Below are 23,855 nucleotides of genomic sequence, written 5' to 3' on the forward strand. Positions count from 1 at the left end.
GTTAGAGTCAAACCAAAGTACTTCATAGTGTTTATGACTATTGTGGAGGGTGTCAGCAGATGCTGGCTAGGATGTGAAGAAAAAGGGACACTCCTTCACTGTTGGTGATATTTCAAGGTCCTACAACCACTCTGGGGATTCCACAAAGATTGGACATAGTACTACCTGAAGACCCAGCTATACCACTCCTGGGCGTATACCGTAAAGATGCTCTGACATATTACAAGGGCATGTGCTCCAATAGGATTGAAGCAGCCTTATTTATAATAGCCAGATGCTGGAAAGATCTCAGATATCCTTCAACATAGGAATGGATACAGAAAATATGGTATAGTTACTTAATGGAGTACTACTCAGCTACTAAAAGCAATGACTTCATGAGGTATTTAGACAAATGGATGGAATTAGAAAATATCATCCTGGATGAGGCAACCAGTCGCAAAATAACACCCATTTTATGTACTCACTGATAAGTGGACATTAACACAAACTCTTGGAATACCAAAAGCACAATTCTCAAACCACATGAAGCTTAAGAAGAAGAATGACCAAAGAATGGATGCTTTAGTCCTACTTAGAAGGGGAACAAAATACTCACCAGAGGAAATATGGAGAAAAAGTGTATAGCTGAGTCTGAAGTAAAGGCCAACCAGAGACTGCCCACCTGGGAATCTACCCCATATACAGACACCAAACTCAGACACTATAGTGGATGCCAAGAAGTGCTTGCTGGCAGGAGCCTGATAGAGCTGTCTCCTGAGAGGCTCTGCCAGAGCCAGACAAATACAGAAGTGGATGCTCACAAACAACCAGTGAACTAAGAATGGTGTCCCCAATGAAGGAGTTAGAGAAAGGACTTAAGGATCTGAAGGGGTTTTCATATTAATAGAGGAAACAGTATTAATGGCCCAACACCATTATTCTTTTATCTAGTACTTTCTAGTAAGTGATTTATTGTATAATTATTACGTAAGGAGATTTTTTTTATAAAACATAAGCAGATGATGTTGTGGTATTTGTTTTTAGGTACAGAAATGATCTTTATTGCGTTTCCTAGAATTTCAAGTTTCAACTTGTTTTCTGCCTGGGAATAAAAGTTCAGGTGAACCATTCAATTTTTCCATTCATGTATTCATTGAATATATATTCTGGTCAAACCCTCCCCTCTAATTACTCAGCTCACATAGTGCTTATCCATTTTCTTCCCTTCCTTTCCTTTTTGTAAAGGGGAGAATCTCCTACCTCAAGATAACAACTCACATTAAGACATCAAATCATGGCAGGAACAGGCACAGGTTCTTCCACTGATGCCAGAGAAGGTTCCCAGTCATGAAAACTAGTTGTATAGGCAAGTAACATAATAAAGGACAGCTACTGCTCCAGGTGCTTATAGACCTACATGAATTCCATGCTGCACTTCTGTTACATTTGTTCAGGTACCTTAGGTCCAACCCATTCATAATCATTAGTTGATAGGTCATCTCTGGGAGCTCCTGAGGGTATAGGTTTCTCTTTTCAACTTCTTCTGGAGGCCATGAGTTATTTGGTTCTCTCAGTCTTTCCCACAGTTTTTCAGAGAAGACCCGTAGCTGTGTCTAACATTTAGCTATCGTTCTGTATATTTGTTTCTGGCAGTTGCTGAGTGGAGCATCTCAGAGAACAATTATGCCAGGTTTCTTACTGGAAACAATATAGTATAGTTTAAGTAGTTTCAGGTATTGTTTCTTGTCCATGGGATAAGTCTTAAGGAGGCAAAGTCACTGGGTAGTTATTGCCTCAGTCTCTGTTTTACCACTGTGTCTTCACATCAATGTTGTAGGAGAGACAATCTATTGTTTGAAGGTTTTGAGGTTGGTGTCCACAGTGTGTCCAGCATGTCTATATAGGAGATCACCATTTCAGGCTCTAAATCCCACACTGCCAGGAGTTTAAGCTAGAATCCTTCCTCTAGATATCTTGGAATCTCCCCATCCCAGGTCTCTGACAAATGATTGAGGACCTCCTCTTACTGCCAATATTTTTTATTTACTTTGTTCTCTCTTCCTATATGTCCCTACACCTGATATTTCTCATTCCCACTCCATTCCCTTTCCCACCAAATTCCCTCCCTCTATTCATATTCAATTATGTCTCTTTTGTCCAAGTGAGAGTCAAGAATCTTCCTTTGTGCCTTCCTTGATATCCTTTTCCTCTCAGGTCCTATAATGCCTGATCACAAAGAAAATTATTTAAGTATGTTTTTTAGATTTCCTTGCAGTTCTAAATCAACATATATGTTTTCCTTATTAAAATATATATATATATATATATATTCCACATGGTAATATTTTTCTTGAATCTACTAATAAATTAATAACATCCAATTTGTGCTGGAAATATATATCAATGAAATAATTTGTATACACATGTAACAATCTTCAGATATTAGACAATTCAAAATTCAAAAATAAATGCTTGATTACATGGTATGATCCAATAGGTTGCTGTACAGGTCAAAAGTTATATCTTTATGGTCTAGTTTTTTCTATAGTTTTTAACTGTAGAACCTTATATAATGTTATAATAGGTAGTAAGCATTTTGGTGATCATGTGGTTAAGTTGGTGTGCTAAATAAGCAGTTACATTCAATTAGTATTTGAAGGTTTCACATGTATTTTCCTAAACTCATGTAAAGAATGTGTTTGTGCTCGCAACAAAATAATGTAGCACTTTGGCAAAAATATGCAAATAAGTATCCCTGCACTGGAGGACAAGATACAGAAGACCTCCACAGCAACCATAGTCTTGCCCTTAGTGCTGTGGTAGACAGGAAGGAAGGTGATCCAGACACTGCAAAACACCAGCATGCTGAATGTCAGGAGTTTTGCTTCATTGAATGTGTCAGGGAGATTCCTGGCCAGGAAAGCTACAATAAAACTTGCTAGAGCAAGACAGCCCATGTATCCCAGGACACAGTAGAAGGCAATAACTGAACCTTTGTTGCAAAGAATGATGATGTGTCCATGTACCATGTGTAGATCAGCATCAACAAATGGAGGAGAAGTTCCCAGCCAGAATCCACAGAGAATCATTTGGATCAGGGTGCATATGGGAATGATGTAATTAGGAGCCCCTGAAAGAAGCAGCCACCTCAATCTTTTTCCTGGAACAGTGATCTTAAATGCTAGTACTACAGTAATTGTCTTGGCTAAGACAGTAGAGGCAGCCACAGTGAACACAATGGCAAATATGGTCTGCTGTAGGATGCAGCTGACAATACTGGGATAACCAATGTAGAGCAAGGAACAGATAAAACAAAATATGAGGGAAATGAGCAGGACATAGCTGAGAGTTTCATTATTGGACTTGACTATGGGAGTGTCTCGGTATTTCAAAAAGACACAGAGTACCATAGCTGTAAGAGAAGTGAAGAACACAGCCAAGCCAGCTAGAGCTATTCCCAAGGGTTCTTCATAATCCAGAAAGATCACAATTTTTTTGATGCAATTAGTTTGATCTGAGTTGGCATACTCATCCTCTGGACACTTCACACATTGATCCATGTCTAGTATAGGAAGGGAAGAATTTTCAGATGTAATTTTTCCAGAATAATCAGAAAATACACAAAACTTATGCTTTAGAAATTCAATGGAAGAATGGATACAGAAAAAGGGGTACATTTACACAATGGAATACTACTTACCTTTTAAAAATAATGAACTCATGAAATTATTAGGCAAATGGTTGGAACTGGAAAATATCATCCTGTGTGAGGTAACCCAACCACAAAAGAACACACATGGTATGCACTCACTGATAAGTGGATATTAGCCCAGAATTTGGAATATCCAACACACAATTCATATATTAAATGATGTCCAAGAAGAAGGAAGAACAAAGTATGGATACTCTAGTCCTTCTTGGAAGGGTGAAGCAAAATATCCACAGAAGGAGGATATACAGAGACTAAGTGTGGAACAAAGACTGAGGAAAATAACAGCCATAGATTACCCCACCTGGGGATCCATCCCCAGGAGGTAAAGGACCTGTAAAGGCTAGATGTTGCATTGTAGGGGAATACCAGTACAGGGAAGCAGGAGAAGGTTGATTGGGGAACAGGGGGAGGAGAGATGGCTTATGGGATTTTTTTGGGGGGGTACCAGAAAAAGGGAAATCATTTGAAATATCAATAAAGATATATCTAATAAAAACAGAAAAAAGATACAAAAGAAAATTAAAATTAAATTAGATTGACATCATTTGTGGATGCTAACTTAAATATGGGAGCTTTATTAGATGTGATCCAAATTTCTAATGCTTCTATTTTTTTTTAAATTTATTGATATATTTATTTACATTTCAAATGATTTCCCCTTTTCTGGACCCCCACTCCCTGAAAGTCCCATCAGTCCCCTTCCCTCCCCCTGTTTCCCCACCCAACCCTTCCCTCTTCCCTGTTCTGATTTTGTTCTATACAGCTTCACTGAGTCTTTCCAGAACAAGGGGCCACTCCTCCGTTCAAGCTTTTGTTCATATTTACCTAATATATTCAAATGTTTATTATATTTTGCAAAACTAAAACTGTACTGTGGCATAAAGTTTTATGTTTCCAGAATAATATGCCTTTGATTGATACACACAAATTCACTTGTAATTGTGAATATTATGCAAAAGAAGAACTTAGAGAGATATGTGTCTCCAGAAATTTGGTTCTCCAAGTGGTTTCAAGCAGATATTTGGACATAGATACTCTACCACTCCATGTCTCAGAAAATAACTTATATAGCCACCGTTTTACTAAACCATTATAATCCCTGACTCTGGTCTACACATTTATTCTCATACATCAAATATTTATAGTCTTTACCATTTATTCTGATAACCTGCCTTTGAAAGAGACTTCATTAGAAAATATGATAGTCGAGGGTGGCGGCGGCGGCGGCGGCGGCGGTAGCAGTGGCTGCTCCAGCTGAAGGGCCATCAGCGGTGGAACCAAGGCGACACAGGGTCCAGTTAGGCCCTGCGCCCACGACCACTGACCTTCGCTGACCAGCCGGGCGGCAAGCAACTGCGGTTCTGCGGAGCCTTTCGCTGCACAGAAGCCACTTCAGAACTCGGCTTCCCGCCAGTCAGGAGAGACTCACCTCCATCATGACCCCGGGCTCCAGAGATCGGTCAGACTGAGGTACACAAACATAATCCTAGGCCCAACACCGCAGGGGTCTGAGCCAGACGGGCATTGGCCTGCACCCAGGCCCTGGGCTGTTCGAGTGGCCATCGGGGCGCCAACCCAGCCAGGAGTTTTTTTTGCCCCGGCCGGCGCACGCGCCGCCATTTTGCCTACAGGAGCCAGAGTGCTCGGGAGGGCAGAGACTGCTAACAAGCGTAGCCTGAGGCTAACAAAACGGGGGTCTAGGCCCCAAAAGGCACAGGACTGACCCCAAGAACTGGGCGGCTTGGTGGGCCATCTGTGTGTCAACCCGCCCAGGAGGTTATTAGCACAACAGACTCTCCCGGTGCTTTCGGGGAGCGCGGACACGCACGCCCGCCATCCGGGTCACCTGGCGGACCCAAATAACAGACATAGCCCCAGGGGAACTTTGCTCGGACCTTGGCCTCCCAGGCGTTTGCCTGGACTCAGGGCTCTGGCGACAAGGCTAACCTAGTGTGCGCCAGCCCGGTTGGGGAAATCGGCTGCCCAGCGGAGTGAGCGGAGCACAGGGGAGGTCACAGCAACATTCACCTTCGGAGCTCCCTGGGGGTGCACACGGGTTCCACCTGGTCCAAAGACACAATCTGGGGCAAGGCCTCAGGCAGAAGCCCCCAGCTCAACTCTCTCCGCTTCAGATCAGCCTGGGTGGCCGCCACATCTCCAGGTCCCTCAAGAGGCTAGTGGGGGCTTCCGGGCGGCCAGCTGGGAGAAGTCGGTGTGCTCCAATAAATCCTGCGGGCCCCAGCGGGAGCCTTCAGGTGCCTGCTTCGGGATCTGAACAGCCTGGACAACAGCACCCTGTCTACAGGCAGTGCAGAGTGTAAGCTGTGCACCAGAGGCCAACGGGGAAGGGGCAGCTTGCACTGGTGAGTCCAGCACTGACAAGACCAAGTAACACCAGTGAGAGCTAGATGGCAAAAGGCAAACGCAGGAACGTCACTAACAGAAATCAAGGCAATATGGCAACATCTGAACCAAATTCTCCTCTACCAGCAAGTCCTGGATACCCCATCACACCTGTAAAACAAGATTTGGATTTAAAATCACTGGTCATGATGCTGGTACAGGAACACATGAAGGACATTCAGGAGAAAATGGATCAAAAGTTAGAAGCCCTTGCAAGGGAAACACAAAAATCATTGAAAGAAATCCAGGAGAATACAAAAGCCAACAAGGAGGAAATGCAAAAAACACTTAAAGAAATACAGGAGAACTTTCGTCAACAGGCTGAGGTCATGAAAGACGAAACACAAAAATCTCTTAAAGAAATACAGGAGAACTTTGGTCAACAGGCTGAGCTCATGAAAGAAAAAACACAAAAATCTCTTAAAGAATTACAGGAAAGCACAAACAAGCAAGTGAAGGAGCAAAGCAAAACCATCCAGGATCTAAAAACAGAAGTAGAAACAACTAAGAAAACTCAAAAGGAGACAACTTTGGAGATAGAAAGCCTTGGGAAGAAATCAGGGGACAGAGATGCAAATATCAACAACAGAATACAAGAAATAGAAGAAAGAATCTCAGATGCTGAAGATTCCATAGAAACCATGGACTCAACAGTTAAAGAAAATGCAAAATGCAAAAAGCTTGTAACCCAAAATATCCAGGAAATCCAGGACACAATGAGAAGACCAAACCTAAGGATTATAGGCATAGATGAGAGTGAAGATTTACAACTTAAAGGGCCAGCAAATATCTTCAATAAAATTATGGAAGAAAACTTCCCTAACCTAAAGAGAGAGATGCCCATGAATATACAAGAAGCCTACAGAACTCCAAACAGACTGGACCAGAACAGAAATACTTCCCGTCACATAATAATCAAAACACCAAATGTTCTAAACAAAGAAAGAATATTAAAGGCAGTAAGAGAAAAAGGCCAAGTAACATATAAAGGAAGACCTATCAGAATCACAGCAGACTTTTCACCTGAGACTATGAAGGCTAGAAGGTCCTGGGCAGATCTCATGCAGACTCTAAGAGAACACAAATGCCAACCAAAACTACTATATCCAGCAAAACTCTCAATCACCATAGATGGAGAAACTAAGATATTTCACGACAAAACCAAGTTCACCCAATATCTATCCACAAACCCAGCCCTAAAAAGGATAATAGGAGGACAACACCAATACAAGGAGGGAAACTTCACCCTGGAAAAAGCAAGATAGTAACCTTTCATCAAACCCAAAAGAAGTTAAGCAATCAAATTTAAAAAATAACGTCAAAAATGATAGGAAGTAACAATCACTATTCCTTAATATCTCTTAACATCAATGGACTCAATGCCCCAATAAAAAGACACAGACTAACTGAATGGATACGTAAACAGGACCCTACATTTTGCTGCTTACAGGAAACACACCTCAGGGTCAAAGACAAACACTACCTTAGAGTAAAAGGCTGGAAGACAATTTTACAAGCAAATGGTCTCAGGAAACAAGCTGGAGTAGCCATTTTAATATCAGATAAAATTGACTTTCAACCCAAAGTCATCAAAAGAGACTCTGAGGGACACTTCTTGCTGGTCAAAGGAAAAATACAACAAGAAGAACTCTCAATCCTGAACATCTATGCTCCAAATGCAAGGGCACCCTCTTTCATAAAAGAAACTTTATTAAAACTCAAAGCACACATTGCACCTAACACAATAATTGTGGGTGACTTCAACACTGCACTTTCCTCAATGGACCGATCAGGAAAACAGAAACTAAACAAGGACACAATGAAACTAATTGAAGCTTTGGACCAATTAGATTTAACTGATATATATAGAACATTCTATCCTAAAACAAAAGAATATACCTTTTTTTTCAGCACCTCATGGTACCTTCTCCAAAATCGACCATATAATTGGTCACAAGACAGACCTCAACAAATATAAGAAGATAGAACTAATCCCATGCCTCCTATCTGATCACTATGGAATAAAAGTGGTCTTCAATAGCAACAGAAACAACAGAAAACCCACATACACGTGGAAATTGAACAATACTCTACTCAATGACACCTTGGTCAAGGAAGAAATAAAGAAAGAAATTAAAGACTTTTTAGAACACAATGAAAATGAAAACACAACATACCCAAATCTATGGGACACAATGAAAGCAGTGCTAAGAGGAAAACTCATAGCCCTGAGTGCCTCCAAAAAGAAAATGGAGAGAGCATACATTACCAACTTAATGACACACCTGAAAGCCCTAGAACAAAAAGAAGCTATTTCACCCAGGAGGAGTAGAAGGCAGGAAATCATCAAACTCAGGGCCGAAATCAATCAAGTAGAAACAAAGAGAACCATACAAAAAATCAACAAAACCAGGAGCTGGTTCTTTGAGAAAATCAACAAGATAGATAAACCCTTAGCCAGACTGACCAAAGGGCACAGAGAAAGTATCCAAATTAACAAACTTAGAAATGAAAAGGGAGACATAACAACGGAAACTGAGGAAATCCAAAAAATCATCAGATCCTACTACAAGAGCCTGTACTCAACACAACTGGAGAATCTGGAGGAAATGGACAATTTCCTTGACAGATACCAAATACCAAAATTAAATCAGGACCAACTAGACCATCTAAACAGTCCCATAAAGCCTAAAGAAATAGAAGGAGTCATAGAAAGTCTTCCAACCAAAAAAAGCACAGGACCAGATGGTTTCAGTGCAGAATTCTACCAGACCTTCAAAGAAGAGTTAACACCAATACTCTTCAAACTGTTCCACAAAATAGAAACAGAAGGAACACTACCCAATTCCTTCTACGAAGCCACAATTACGCTGATACCAAAGCCACACAAAGATCCAACAAAGAAAGAGAACTTCAGACCAATTTCCCTTATGAACATCGATGCAAAAATACTCAATAAAATTCTTGCCAACCGAATCCAAGAACACATCAAAACGATCATCCACCATGATCAAGTAGGCTTTATCCCGGGAATGCAGGGTTGGTTCAATATACGGAAATCCATCAATACAATCCACTACATAAACAAACTCAAAGAACAAAACCACATGGTCATTTCATTGGATGCTGAAAAAGCATTTGACAAAATTCAGCATCCTTTCATGCTTAAAGTCTTGGAGAGAACAGGAATTCAAGGCCCATACCTAAACATAGTAAAAGCAATATACAGCAAACCGGTAGCCAGCATCAAACTAAACGGAGAGAAACTTGAAGCAATCCCACTGAAATCAGGGACCAGACAAGGCTGCCCCCTTTCTCCTTATCTTTTCAATATTGTACTTGAGGTACTAGCTCGGGCAATTCGACAACATAAGGAGGTCAAAGGGATACAAATTGGAAAGGAGGAAGTCAAACTATCATTATTTGCAGACGACATGATCGTCTACCTAAGTGACCCAAAGAACTCCACTAGAGAGCTCCTACAGCTGATAAACAACTTCAGCAAAGTGGCAGGTTACAAAATCAGCTCAAGCAAATCAGTGGCCTTCCTATACTCAAAGGATAAGCAGGCTGAGAAAGAAATTAGGGAAATGACCCCCTTCACAATAGCCACAAACAGTATAAAGTATCTTGGGGTGACTCTTACCAAACATGTGAAAGATCTGTATGACAAGAACTTCAAGACTCTGAAGAAGGAAATGGAAGAAGACCTCAAAAAATGGGAAAACCTCCCATGCTCATGGATCGGTAGAATCAATATAGTTAAAATGGCCATTTTGCCTAAAGCACTATACAGATTCAATGCAATACCCATCAAAATCCCAACTCAATTCTTCACAGAGTTAGAAAGAGCAATTATCAAATTCATCTGGAACAACAAAAAACCCAGGATAGCTAAAACTATTCTCAGCAACAAAAGAAAATCTGGGGGAATCAGTATCCCTGACCTCAAGCAATACTACAGAGCAATAGTGTTAAAAACTGCATGGTATTGGTACAGTGACAGGCAGGAGGATCAATGGAACAGGATTGAAGATCCAGAAATGAACCCACACACCTATGGCCACTTGATCCTCGACAAAGAGGCTGAAAACATCCAATGGAAAAAAGATAGCCTTTTCAACAAATGGTGCTGGTTCAACTGGAGGTCAGCATGCAGAAGAATGCGAATTGATCCATCCTTGTCTCCTTGTACTAAGCTCAAATCCAAATGGATCAAGGACCTCCACATAAAGCCAGACACTCTGAAGCTAATAGAAAAGAAACTGGGGAAGACCCTTGAGGACATCGGTACAGGGAGAAAGTTTCTGAACAGAACACCAATAGCGTATGCTCTAAGAGCAAGAATTGACAAATGGGACCTCATAAGGTTACAGAGTTTCTGTAAAGCAAAGGACACCATCAAGAGGACAGATCGGCAACCAACAAATTGGGAAAAGATCTTCACCAATCCTACATCAGATAGAGGGCTAATATCCAATATATATAAAGAACTCAAGAAGTTAGACTCCAGAAAACCGAACAACCCTATTAAAAAATGGGGTACAGAGTTAAACAAAGAATTCTCACCTGAAGAACTTCGGATGGCGGAGAAGCATCTTAAAAAATGCTCAACTTCATTAGTCATTAGGGAAATGCAAATCAAAAACAACCCTAAGATTTCATCTTACACCAGTCAGAATGGCTAAGATTAAAAATTCAGGAGACAGCAGGTGTTGGAGAGGGTGCGGAGAAAGAGGAACACTCCTCCACTGCTGGTGGGGTTGCAAATTGGTACAACCACTCTGGAAAGCAGTCTGGCGGTTCCTCCGAAAACTGGGCACCTCACTTCCAGAAGATCCTGCTATACCACTCCTGGGCATATACCCAGAGGATTCCCCACCATGTAATAAGGATACATGCTCTACTATGTTCATAGCAGCCCTATTTATAATTGCCAGATGCTGGAAAGAACCCAGGTATCCCTCAACAGAAGAGTGGATACAAAAAATGTGGTATATCTACACAATGGAGTACTATTCAGCCATTAGAAACAATGAATTCATGAAATTCTTAGGCAAATGGATGGAGCTAGAGAACATCATACTAAGTGAAGTAACCCAGACTCAAAAGGTGAATCATGGTATGCACTCACTAATAAGTGGTTATTAACCTAGAAAGCTGGAATACCCAAAACATAATCCACACATCAAATGAGATACAAGAAGAAAGCAGGAGTGGTCCCTGGTTCTGGAAAGACTCAGTGAAACAGTATTTGGCAAAACCAGAACGGGGAACTGGGAAGGGGTGGGAGGGAGGACAGGGGAAGAGAAGGGGGCTTACGGGACTTTCGGGGAGTGGGGGGGGGGCTAGAAAAGGGGAAATCATTTGAAATGTAAATAAATTATATCGAATAAAAAAAAAAGAAAATATGATAGTCAATAAAAAAATTAGAATTTTGGAGTTTGATCCAATGGGTATATTTTCTAGACTTACTTCCTAAGTTAAGGCTAGAAAATTATGTGAGAAACTGTTTGAAGAGTTTAAGAGCTAGAGGACCAGTGAGTTTCATATGAATGTATAGTTTCTAGAAAGGTTGCAAGTTGTACAGAGCTATATTGGGGCAGTCTTGCACTTGGTCAGAGTTTGACTTTGGTCAAGGTTAACTTCTCCCAGTTAGCCAGGATCCTTCTCCACCCAGGGTGGAGCGCTCGAAGTAAAGGTTATGTTCATTGTTCCTCCAGGTCTAGGAATTCCTGAACTAAGCAGGTGACCCACCCAGCTGCCGGAGCAGTCAAGACGAGGACCTCCAAGAGAAGCTAGACAACTTCCACCGGAACTCAGCCTGGAGTCTGGGGGGAAGGGTTTGCCCAAACTGTTAAAAGGTCTGGCGCCATTAAAGTTTGGGGCTTTGATCAGTGAACATTGTCTTAGCCGCACTTCTTTTCACCCCTCTTCCCTATTTATTCCTCAGCTTCTGTTCCAGAAACCCACTTCGTAATAGCTGCAGGCAGCTATGGAACCCTACATAATTGGCGCCCAACGTGGGGCGACCTGGTACGGGAGAATTTCCTGAGGTAACCCTATCCAGCGAAGCTTCGCAGAAAAGGTGATAAGAAATAGTATCCGCACGGTAAGCAACATAGAAGTCAAAACTAGCGCTAGTGAAAGTCGTGTCTATCGTTGTGAGTGCAGAAGGGATACGGTTTTTCAAGCAAACTGTGTAGGCCCGGCACAGTGGCTGCTTGGGTTGAAAAGATAGGGAAATATGGGGAAGGAATTTGGTAGGCATTTGCCCAAAGCTCGTAAGAGCTGATTTCGGCGAAAAGAAAGGGGTTTTTAAAAATAGGCATATGTCCACAGCCTCTAAGAGCTGTTTAAAGAGGAAAATGGATGCAATTGCTTAACAAGCACGCTTAACTTTCTGTGTATCTTTCCGTGTTTGTCCCAGTGCACCGACTGTTTGTCTATGTGTATGTTTATGTCCTCTCTGTGTCTTTGTGTGAATGACTGTTTCATGTTAAAAAGAAAAATTGGTAAAGATTTCATCTGCTGGTAACCTCTTGAGCCAGCCACAGTTTGTGTGGGCATTGATTCAAAGCCACGCCGCGACAGCGCAGCTCACTCAAGAGGCAAGCATGGCTGGGGAAAAAGCCGCTCTTAAAAGCCCAGAAACCTCAAGATTTGGGAAGACTTTGGTTTGGCTTGTGAAATTCATGTAGTCGCTTTATACTTGTTTCTAATTGGTTTTAATGGTATAAGGCTTTACATTTCTTGACTAAAGAGTTATAAATTAATTGGTTATTATGTAAAATATATAGTGTTCGTAAAAAAAGGTTAGTTTTAAACTGGTAGTTTAGGGTAGTCGCCATTTTTAAACAACACGTGGCATGACGGTTAAAGCTGGTAGTTTAGGGTAGTCGCCATTTTAAACAACACGTGGCATGACGCAATCCAGGAAATACAGGCCTTTAAGACGCTCCTAAATTGGCATGGTGTTTCATGTGAATCTTGGCCTGGAGATTGGACTTAATGAAGATTAAGATTTAAAATAATGTCTCTTTAATAAGTTACACTGTCATACACTTGAACATAACTGGCAGACAAACCTTGTGCTGTAAATATGTGTTTGCCATTGATTTTAAAGAAAATAGATTGTTTAAAATTGGGATTTGCTTCCAAAATTGCAATTGTGCTCTAATATTACAAGAAAACATTGAGTTACAATAAAAATCAGTGTGTCATTGGCTACAGTTTTCAGTTTACAGGCTCATAATTCTTAACATTTTGTAATTAAGATAATTTTGAGAGTGATACAGCTGTGGGTTTTAGAGGCCCATTGCCACTTTTCCACAAGTTTATAGGCTACAATGGTAGGAGCAAAATTTAACCCTCCAAGATTAAAAAGGATATCTCTGTAGAAATGTATTTGATATCAAGTAGGTTCCTTTGACCATGGAATTATAGGTTTCTTTTGTTTAATCCTCAAAACACAGGTTTGGGTCTGGTCTTAGATAAAAGGCTCAGATCTAGTCCTTGCCAAGGACTAAAGGTGGATCCTAGGGCAGATAAAAAAAATGTTTTGTCTCTGTTTCAATACTAGAAGTTAAGATCTTAAAATTTTCAGTGTATAATGTTCATAGAATGTTTGTTACAGGCCTTTGCTCCTATGGACTTTTAGAATTTTTAGGTAAATGGCTTTCAAAGGTTGTTAGGATATATTAATTGGCTTTATCTTATTTACCTCATTTTAAACTTGCCACAGAAGGTCTTAAACCTCTGTTTTCAAGGTAGGAAACGTTTGTTCCTTGCTTCAAGCAACAATCAAATTTATTATTAATGGTTGGTCTATTACATGGCAAGCATTTTTAGGCAAAATTAATAATTGTTATCCAAAAGATAATTTGTACTATCAGATCACATGTTTATTCCTTTGTTTCTCCCTGCTTCAACACAGATACCTGAATTGGGTGCTATAGCAGCTATTTTTAAGATGTTAAAAGTCAAGCTTTTAATAATAGTAGATATATATAGCTCATGGTTTATAATTGCTTAAAATTGGTCCATTTTTAATACGGCTAATTCTTAATTTCTACAGTTTATGCAAATGTGATTCAAATTTCTAAGAACAAAGGATATGTTCTCTAAATGACTGTCCTTTAGGTATTTGAAATAATTTTATATTTTGTGCACATCAAATTATAAAGATTTGTTATGATGTCCTCAATTTCTACCTCTACCACGTAATGGTGTTAATCCTAGAGGACTTAGTTATTACAGATAAATGATACTCATTTCTAATTTAGAAGATTAAAAAATATGTGCATGTGACTAATGATTCATTTTTAGGCTGTCTAGTTGCAACTGCTCTAACAGAAAAAGCAACTAAAAATGCTATGTTTATTTTATATAATTACATAGTTATTGCCTATGTTATGGTTTATACTTTGTGTTCCAACTTAAATTAATAAAACAATATCTTCTTGGAAGAGAGAAGAGAGGGGAAATTGTGTCCCTGTGCATATCATTTAAATTATGCTTACATGTTTTTAAGAAAATTTTAAAATTTGGATGCCTAGAAACTCCTTGCTAAATGTATATGACATCTTGTAATTAGGCATATTGATGTCTAGGTGAAATGAAGGAATTCACTTATTGACATATGCCATGATCCTGATTTAATATTGGGGAAGGCATGTCCCCTATGTTTTTTCCACAGAATGCTTCAGAAGATATGCTGACTGTGTGCTTGCTGAATGCCCAGACCATGGTAACATAAGAGCTATATTGGGTATATGTTCTTGACTTACCTCAATTGTTAAATGTCCCAGGTTAGATAAATTGCCTAGCTTCAAGCTTTTAGACTTTGTGGGACAGAACATGGAGACTGTTAAGCTAGCTTAGGAAAAATTAATCTAAAGAAGAGTTAAAATGACTCTTCTCCTTATTGTGTTCAGCTGACTCAACCATAGACTGGTCTAGAAATAATTCCAATATTGAAGATTCCAATTTTGAAGATGGCTAACAATCTTCAGCCAGCTGTGTTAATTTAACATATAGTCTCCACTTTTCCTGAGAAGTAACAGCTTATTTCTTGATACACAAGGCTACCTCTCCCACCTCAGAGGCCAAGCTTTGGGTCCTTAAAGTTGTTAATTTGCAACTGAATTGGATACTTCTGTGACAAGTTAATCCTATTCCACCTTTAACTCTTGACCTTGTTTGTTAAGCAGACTGGCTGTCTACACCCAGGCTCACCTGGATGGAGAGATTGCATGTCTGTTAAAGACACTTGCAGACCCCCCGGCTTCAAAACTTACACAAGTGGATCTCCAAAGAGGGAGCCACATACAACTCAGATCTATGTGTGTTTGTTTATGAACAAACATGGGTACCAGTGAGACGTGCGAGGCAAAGCACTGCATGGGGAGGTGAATTTCTGCTTCTGAGTCCCCAGGAAGTACACCTAATTGCATAGGGGTTAACGTTGAGAGGCTGTCCTTAAAATAATAAGGGAGCCTATTACCCCTCCTCTGAAAAAGACGTTATACAATATTTAAGAGGAATTATGGTCAATGCTTCCCCTCCTGGTTAAGGCCCGCCTTCTTATGAAGGATATTTATCCACTTGTTTTCTACCTCCTCGTGTTCTAATTAATAAAAAAAAGGAGGACATGTACAGAGCCATATTGGGGCAGTCTTGCACTTGGTCAGAGTTTGACTTTGGTCAAGGTTAACTTCTCCCAGTTAGCCAGGATCCTTCTCCACCCAGGGTGGAGCGCTCGAAGTAAAGGTTAAGTTCATTGTTCCTCCAGGTCTAGGAATTCCTGAATTAAGCAGGTGACCCACCCAGCTGCCGGAGCAGTCAAGACGAGGACCTCCAAGAAAAGCTAGACAACTTCCACCGGAACTCAGCCTGGAGTCTGGGGGGAAGGGTTTGCCCAAACTGTTAAACGGTCTGGCGCCATTAAAGTTTCCGGCTTTGATCAGTGAACATTGTCTTAGCCGCACTTCTTTTCGCCCCTCTTCCCTATTTATTCCTCAGCTTCTGTTCCAGAAACCCACTTCGTAATAGCTGCAGGCAGCTATGGAACCCTACAGCAAGTAACACACCTAAACATCTCACCATATAAGGTTTCTTAAACCTGAGCTTACTGAAAACAAAAGCAAAAGCATGATACATTGGAGAAAGGAAAGAACAGCATGCAAAATTCTTAGAGAATTACAGATAATGAAGGAATGTGGTGAGTAAAGTTGTCTTCCCCTGTGAAGCATATACCAATTAGTGTATGTGTGTATATCTGTGTGTATGTGTATGCATGTGTGTGTGTTTTAATGTGGATGTATGCATAAGGACATTTAATAAAAATTCCACAAATTTGAAAAAATGTAAAGATGTGTGCTTAGTTGTTTTTGTAGAAAACAGAGTGATAGAAAAAATTAATTATATTATAAGCTCCAAAATAAAAGCATCATAAAAAAGCACTGATAATGTCAACTGAGGAGGAGATAACATGAAAAAGCATTACCTAATTTGCTACATTCACAAATATTAAATTCAATTGTATTATTATATGTGTGAGTTGTGGTAGGTCACATTATCTACCAGATGTACATATTTATATAAGATATCCTATTTTGTGTTCCCATTGCTGTAGTATTTATTAAGAAATACAATAGCCTAAATAATGGTAAGTGCCTCAAATATAATCTTGACAAATTATAGTAGATGGAGGTTTCTGAAATTACTCGCTCTTCTACTTGTAGATTACACAATAGTGTATTTTGTTTGTTCAATCAAATTAAGCCAATAGATCAAAGTGAAATTGGAAGCTCTTTTCTGAGTACAGTGTCTCTGAATTGAAATATGTACATTTGGTGTCATTGTGTATTTTCTTTTTGATTTTGCTAAACTATATTATCTAAATTGCTAAGTACACATATTAAAATACCACAAATATTTTTGCCCAATTAAAAATGATCAAGTAGTTTGTATACTATTCTTATATCTATCACATATACTATTTAAAGTTCTGGCTATGGCAATTAGCCCACAAAAGGAGATCAGGGTATATAATTTTGAAAGGAATAACACAAAATATCACTATTTTTAGAAGATCTGATAGTATATTTAATCAACCACAGCAGTTCCACGAGAAAACTCTTAAAGCTGATGAATAAGTTCAGCAATGTGGCAGGATAAAAAATTAACTCGAAGAATCAAAAGCCTTCTTTATACAAAAGAGAAACAGTCTGAGAAAGAGATTAGGGTGACCACACCCTTTACAATAGCCAAAAATAATACAACATATCTTGTAAAACTCTTTCCAAGCAAGTGAAATATCTCTACAACCAAAATTTCAAATCTCAGAAAAACAAAATCGAGGAAGACTTTGAAGTTGGAAAGATCACATAGGCTCATGAATAAGTAATATTAGCACAATAAAATGTTCACCTTACCAAGAGTGATCTACAAATTCAAGGCAATCCCCATCGAAATATTGACACAATTCTTCATAGACATGGAAAAAGAAATTTTCAACTTCAAGTGAAAAAGAAGAAACCCAGGACAGCCAAATTAATTCTTAACAATAAATGAGCATGTTATGTATATCACATTTCCTGACCTCAGGAAGGTGACTACTGAGCAATGGTGATAAAAACTGCATGGATTTGGTACAGAGACAAGCAGTTTAATCAATGGAATAAAATTGAAGACCTAGAGGAAAACCCATACAACTATAGATACTTGATCTTTGATAAAGATGCCAAAATATATGGTGTAAAAAAGCAAGCATCTTTAATAAATGGTGCTGGTCTAAGTGCTGTTCTTTATACAGGAGAATGAAACTAGATCCATATTTATCACTTTGCATAAAGCCCAAGTCCAAGTGAATCAAGTACCTCAACTAACACCAGATACACTGAGTTTAACAGAATAGAAATTTGGAAATAGCCTTTAACTCATTGGCAAAAGGGGAAATTTCCGGAACTGAACAACAGTTTCTCAGGATCTAAGATCAAGTGTTGATAAATAGAACTTAATGAAACTGAAAAGCTTGTGTAACACAAAAGACAACATCAGTAGGAAAAACTGACAACTTATTGACTAGAAAAAAGTCTTCCCTAATGATCCTTCTTACATCGGGCAAATATTAAAAACATATAAGGATTTCAAGAAACTAACCTCCTCAGAACAAAATTAAGCAATTAGAAAATGGGGTACAGAGCTGAAAAAAGATTTCACAACAGAGAATTTTGAATGTCCTAGAAGCAATTAAAGAAAAGTTCGAAGTACTTAGTCATCAGTGAAGAAATGGAAATCAAAATGACCCTGAGACTCGACCTCATTGATTGGGTTACTAACACAGAGTCAAAATTTGTTACCCAGAATTGTTCCTGCCTAAAATAACTACAAGGATAAAAATTAGAAGAGACTGTAGGAAAGACAGTTCAATGACCAGCCTAAATTGAGAGCCATCTCTTGGGAAGTGGGCACATAGCCTGACACTATTACTTCTGCTATGATGTGCTTTTATACTGGAGCCTGGCATGACTGTCTTCTCAGGGACCTATTAGCAACTGACTGAGAAAGCTAGACACTTATATCCAGACATTGGACTGAAAGCAGGGACTCCCATGTTAGAATTAGAAGAATAGAAGAAAGTTAATGGGAGATCAAACCCATAGGGAGATCTGCAGGATAAACTAATCCATATTCTAGGGAGCTGCCAGAGACTGAGGCAACAATCAGCAGCACTCACTGGGTGTCCTGAAGCCCTGGTTGGGGGAAGGAAGCACATCACCTAGGAGGCAAGGGCAAAAGAGTAAATGGATGAGGATTTGTGGCAGGATAACTGAGGATGGGTAACAACAATATCAAGATAAACAAGTATGATAAAAATGTTTTATTTTTAATTTTCAAGTGTGACAACCCCTGCTTTTCCACAGGCCCTATGTTCCAGAAGAACAGGTAGGCTCTCTGTAGACTGTTCATGCTCTCCATATTACATCCATCACAATATTCAGGGTCCCCTCTAGTCTTGCAACAGAATTACAAGGGAAGATTCTGCTATTAAAAGTATTTAAATACCAGCCAGATGTTTCTACTCCAACTTTTATTTTCAGTTTTAGGATAAAAGCACACACAACCTTTATATTTTTAATATTCCTTATACAGCACAAGACCTGGACAGCTGTCCATGCTCCATAGTCTTAGAATCTATTTTCCTATATAAAATTCTGAATTATTGCCTATCACTAACCATGCTTGTTCTAATTGCTCAGTAGAAATGGAGGGATTTAAAAAAAATCACTAAGACTTACTGCAAAATCCTTTACTTCACAAAATTGGAAAATCTGTATGAAATTGATGATTTTCTATATAGATAAACGAAAGATAAATAAAATCAGGATTCTATTTGAATAGTGCTATAACCCCAAAAGCAATAAGTAAAATGATTCTCAATAAAATAAAGCCCAAGTCCAGATGGTTTGATCACAGAAAATACAAGAAGTTCAATGTAAAGTAAATACCAGTATTCCTCATTGTATTGCACAAAATTTAAACAAAAGGAACACTGCCAAAATTAATTTTATGAAGCCATAGTAGCTTGGATAACGAAACTACATAAAACCTCACAGTCCCATTTTGGAGGGAGAAAAAAAGAAATCACAATAGGGGAGGGAAGGATAGACCTGGAAGGGAATGTGGATGAGGTGGGGAGGGAGAGGGGAACCTGAACTGGTTTTGGGGGCTGGAAAAGGATTGAAGCCCTAAAGGCCAGGAGGAAGAATTGAAATAGGCAACCTCAGGAGGTAGAAGATTGGGTGGATGCACCAGAGATCTGGGAGTTGAGAGACTCTCAGGACTCAAAGGGAGGGACTTCAGATGAAATGTCCAACAGTAGGCAGAGAGAACTTATAGAGTCCACCTCCAACAGGAAGACAGGGCATCAAAGGAGGCAGGGGGGTTGCCACCCGATAGTTAAATCTCTGACTCATAATTGTCCCTGTCCAAAAATACTACAGAGACGGAAATGGAAAAGAGCATGAGGAAAAGAAGGTTCAGGGAATGTCTACAGTCAGATCCAGTACAAAGGGAGGTCTCAAGACCTGAGACTCTTACTGAGGCTATGGAGCACTCACTAAAGGCACTTAGCATGCCCGCCGTCCAGTCCAGAAGACCCAACAAGCAACTGATAAGAGACAGATGCAGATATTTGCACCCAACCGATGGACAGAAGCTGCTAACCCTGTGTTTGGATTAGGGAAATGCAGTAAGAAGCAGAGGCTGAGGGCAACTCAGTAGAAGGACCTGCAGACTCAATTAATCTGGACCCTGGAGATCTATTAAACAATGGTCCACCAAATGTACAACATACACAAGATGCTATGAGGCCCCAAACACATATACAGCAGAGGACTGCACCTAACCCTCAAGAGACTGGAAGCCTCAGGGAGTTTAGAAGTCAGGTGGAATGGGGGTTGGGGGATGGGGCCATTATACCGGAAACTGGGTTGTCAGGAGGAGGTACAGGATGTGGAACAGTCAGAAGGTGGATGAGGGGGATGTGAATAAAATCTGAACAGTTAAAAAAAATCTTAACAAAGAGACTATCTGGCCAATTTCCTTTAAGATAATTGATGCCAAAATTATCGACTCACAAATTGTTGTGAGTTTTGTTTTTGAGAATCCAAATAAAGCAATTCCACTAAAATCAGTGATGAGACAAGGGTTTTGAATATTTCTGTATCTCAACTTAGTATTTGAATTTCTATCTAGAGCAATATGGTGAGAAGAAATGAAGATTATACAAATTAGAAAGGAATAAGTCAAAGTGTAGCTATTCTCAAATGATATGATACTACAAATAAGTGACTCCAAATATTCTATTGGAGAATTTCTGCAGCTGAAAAAACACATTCAGCAATATGGATGGATAGAAAATTACCTCAAAAAAGATAGTACTCATATTTTAAATAAAGCATAAAATGGCTGAGAAAGAAATTCTGGCAAAAATACTATTTTGATATATATGCAAAATATAAAATAAAACACTAACCAAGTAAGGGAAAGACTTATATGAAAAGAAAAATTCTCCAATGAAAAATATTGAGGAAAATATCAAAAGATGAGAACATTTCCTATGCTCATGGATTGGTAGGATTAATAGTAAAATAGGCCATATTGACCAAAGTAATCTGTAGATTCAAAGAAATTATGTAATACCCATCAAAATACAAACACAATTTTTCATAGAAACCTTACAAACAATTCATAACTTCATACAAAAAAAAAAGAGGAGAAGAAGAAAAAAATAACCAAATAGGATAGTTTTAAACAAAATTCTGAACCTGAAAGAACTAGAAGATTCAGGAACACTCAAGTTATTTACAAAGTAATTAAAATGCATATTGATTTAGAAAAAGACAGATGAAACAAGGGGTTGAATTGAAGACCAACATATAAAACCAAAGCCTTATAGACATTAGATTTTTGACAGAGAATCCAAAATTATACAATGAAAACACGAAAGCATATTTAACAAATAATGTTGCTCTAACTGCATCAATTTTTGTCAACCTGAACCATACTCAAGTTCAAATGGATAAAAGACCTCAGTACAAATAATGTACACTAAATTTTAATGCATGAGAAGGTGGGAAATAGCCTAGAACTTATTGGAACAGGAAATGGTTTTACTGTACTGCAAATCATTGGCCCAGGTTCAAAGATCAACAATTGGTAAATAGGACCTCATGAAACTGAAAGGCTTTTATAAGGCAGAGGACACTGTCAATAGGACAGCCTACAGATCGTAACACTGTCTTCGCCAACTCCACATATGACAGAGGATTATTGTTTACAATATACCAGATGTCCTTCAACAGTGGAATGGATACAGAAAATGCGGTATATAATGGAGTACTACTCAACTATTTAAAACAATGAATTCATGAAATTCTTAGGCAAATGTATGGAACTAAAAAAATATCATTGTCAGTGATAACCATGAATAATTGGTAATTCAATCACAAAAGAACATGCATGGTATGTACTCACTGACAAGCGGAAAATTATCCCAAGAGCTCAGAATAAACAAGATAAAATCACAGACCACAGGAAGCTCAAGATGCAGGAAGACCAAAGTGTGGGAGCCTTAGTTTTTCTGAGAAAGGGAAGAAAACATTCACAGGAGCAATTATGGAGAAAAAGTGTAGAGTAGAGACTGAAGGAAAGGTCATCCAGAGATTGTCCTAACTGAGGATTCATCCTATAAACAGTCTTCAAATCCCAACACATTGTGGATGCCAAGAAATTCTTCCAGAAGGGAGCCTGATATGGCAGTCTCCTGAGAGGTCCTGTCAGAGTTCTACAAATACAGAGACAGATGCTAGCAGCAAACCTTTGGACTGAGCACAGTATCCACAATAGAAGAATGTGAGCAGAGGAATGCCTTGTCAGGCATTAATGGGAGCAGAGGCCCTTCATCCTATGAAGCCTGGAAGATGCTGCAATGTAGGGAAATCAAAGGAGGGTAAGTGGGACTGGGTTGGGTAGAGTAGTATCCTCATAGAAGCAGGGGAAGGGAGGATGGGTTAGGGGTTTTCTGGGAGGGGGGAAACCAGGAATTGGAATAACATTTGAAATGTAAGCAAAGAACATATTCAATAAAAAATACCAATTAAATTAATTTTAAAAAGAGAAAACATAATGTTAGACATGAACAAACCAAGAAACCCAATTAGAATTTGAGGTACAGAGCTAATCAGAGATTTCTCAATAGAATAATCTCAAATAGTAGAGAAATATTGAAAAAGTCAAAGCATCATTTATAGATGAAATTATTTTAAACACTAAATATTCTACTAGAGAAGCGATGTAAATTATGAGCAAAATGGCGGGATTCAAGATTAACACACACACATACACACACAAACACACACAAACACACACACACACACATACACACACATACACACACACACACACACACACACATACACACACCATCAGTAGTTTCCCAATTTACAAATGTCAAATTAACTGAAGAAGAAATTAGAGAAACAAAACCCTTCATAATGAACTCAAATTATGTAAAATATCTTTTGGAAACCATGACTAAAAAAATGAAAATCTTATGAGACAAACAAGCTACATATCCTTGAAAGAAGTAGTTTAAGTACTATCAGGTAGAGGAAGAGCTCTCAATTTATTGTATAGCTGAATTGCTCAGTTGAATAACACAGGAAAATAACCATCCTTCCAACTTCAACATGTAGACTCAACCAATTCGATCAAAATGTGATTTTAAATTTTTATAGACATTGAAGGAACATTCCCTAACATAATGTAATACCCAAGATATCCTGAACAGTACTGTGCAAACTGCTGAATGAATCAGCATTACTGATTGCAAGTTGTACTATAGAAGTATAGAACTGAAAATTGTATGATATTGGCATAATAAGAGGTGCATTAAGCAATGGAATTGAGGATCAGAGATAAATTCACATACCTATGGACCCTAAATATTGCATAAAGAATCCAGATACACACAGTGGGGGAAAAGGCTTCTTTTTAAAAGATGGTGTGGGTTAATGTCTGAATGCAGAATAAATATATCCATATTTATTTCTGTACTCAAATCTTCTATCTAGTTGGATCAAAGACCTCAACATAAAACTAGACACATTGTACCTGAGTGCCAGAGAATGGTCAAAAGAGTATATTTACAAAAGAGAAGACATTCTGAACAAAAGACCAAGTGGTCAGG

At 39.0% G+C, this 23,855-nt stretch overlaps 1 protein-coding gene across 1 annotated transcript in view; it reads right to left on the bottom strand.

Moving 5' to 3' along the window:
- Positions 1-2,624: 2,624 nt before the first annotated feature.
- Positions 2,625-23,855, bottom strand: part of LOC127681466 (vomeronasal type-2 receptor 116-like) — a 39,845-nt gene continuing 18,614 nt past the window's right edge. Inside the window, exon 6 of the mRNA XM_052177745.1 lies at positions 2,625-3,544. Within this exon, the coding sequence (XP_052033705.1) occupies positions 2,625-3,544 (920 nt within the window). The remainder of the gene's footprint in view (positions 3,545-23,855) is intronic.

Source organism: Apodemus sylvaticus, chromosome 1 (genome assembly GCF_947179515.1).
Source record: "Apodemus sylvaticus chromosome 1, mApoSyl1.1, whole genome shotgun sequence".
Lineage (NCBI taxonomy): Eukaryota > Metazoa > Chordata > Mammalia > Rodentia > Muridae > Apodemus > Apodemus sylvaticus.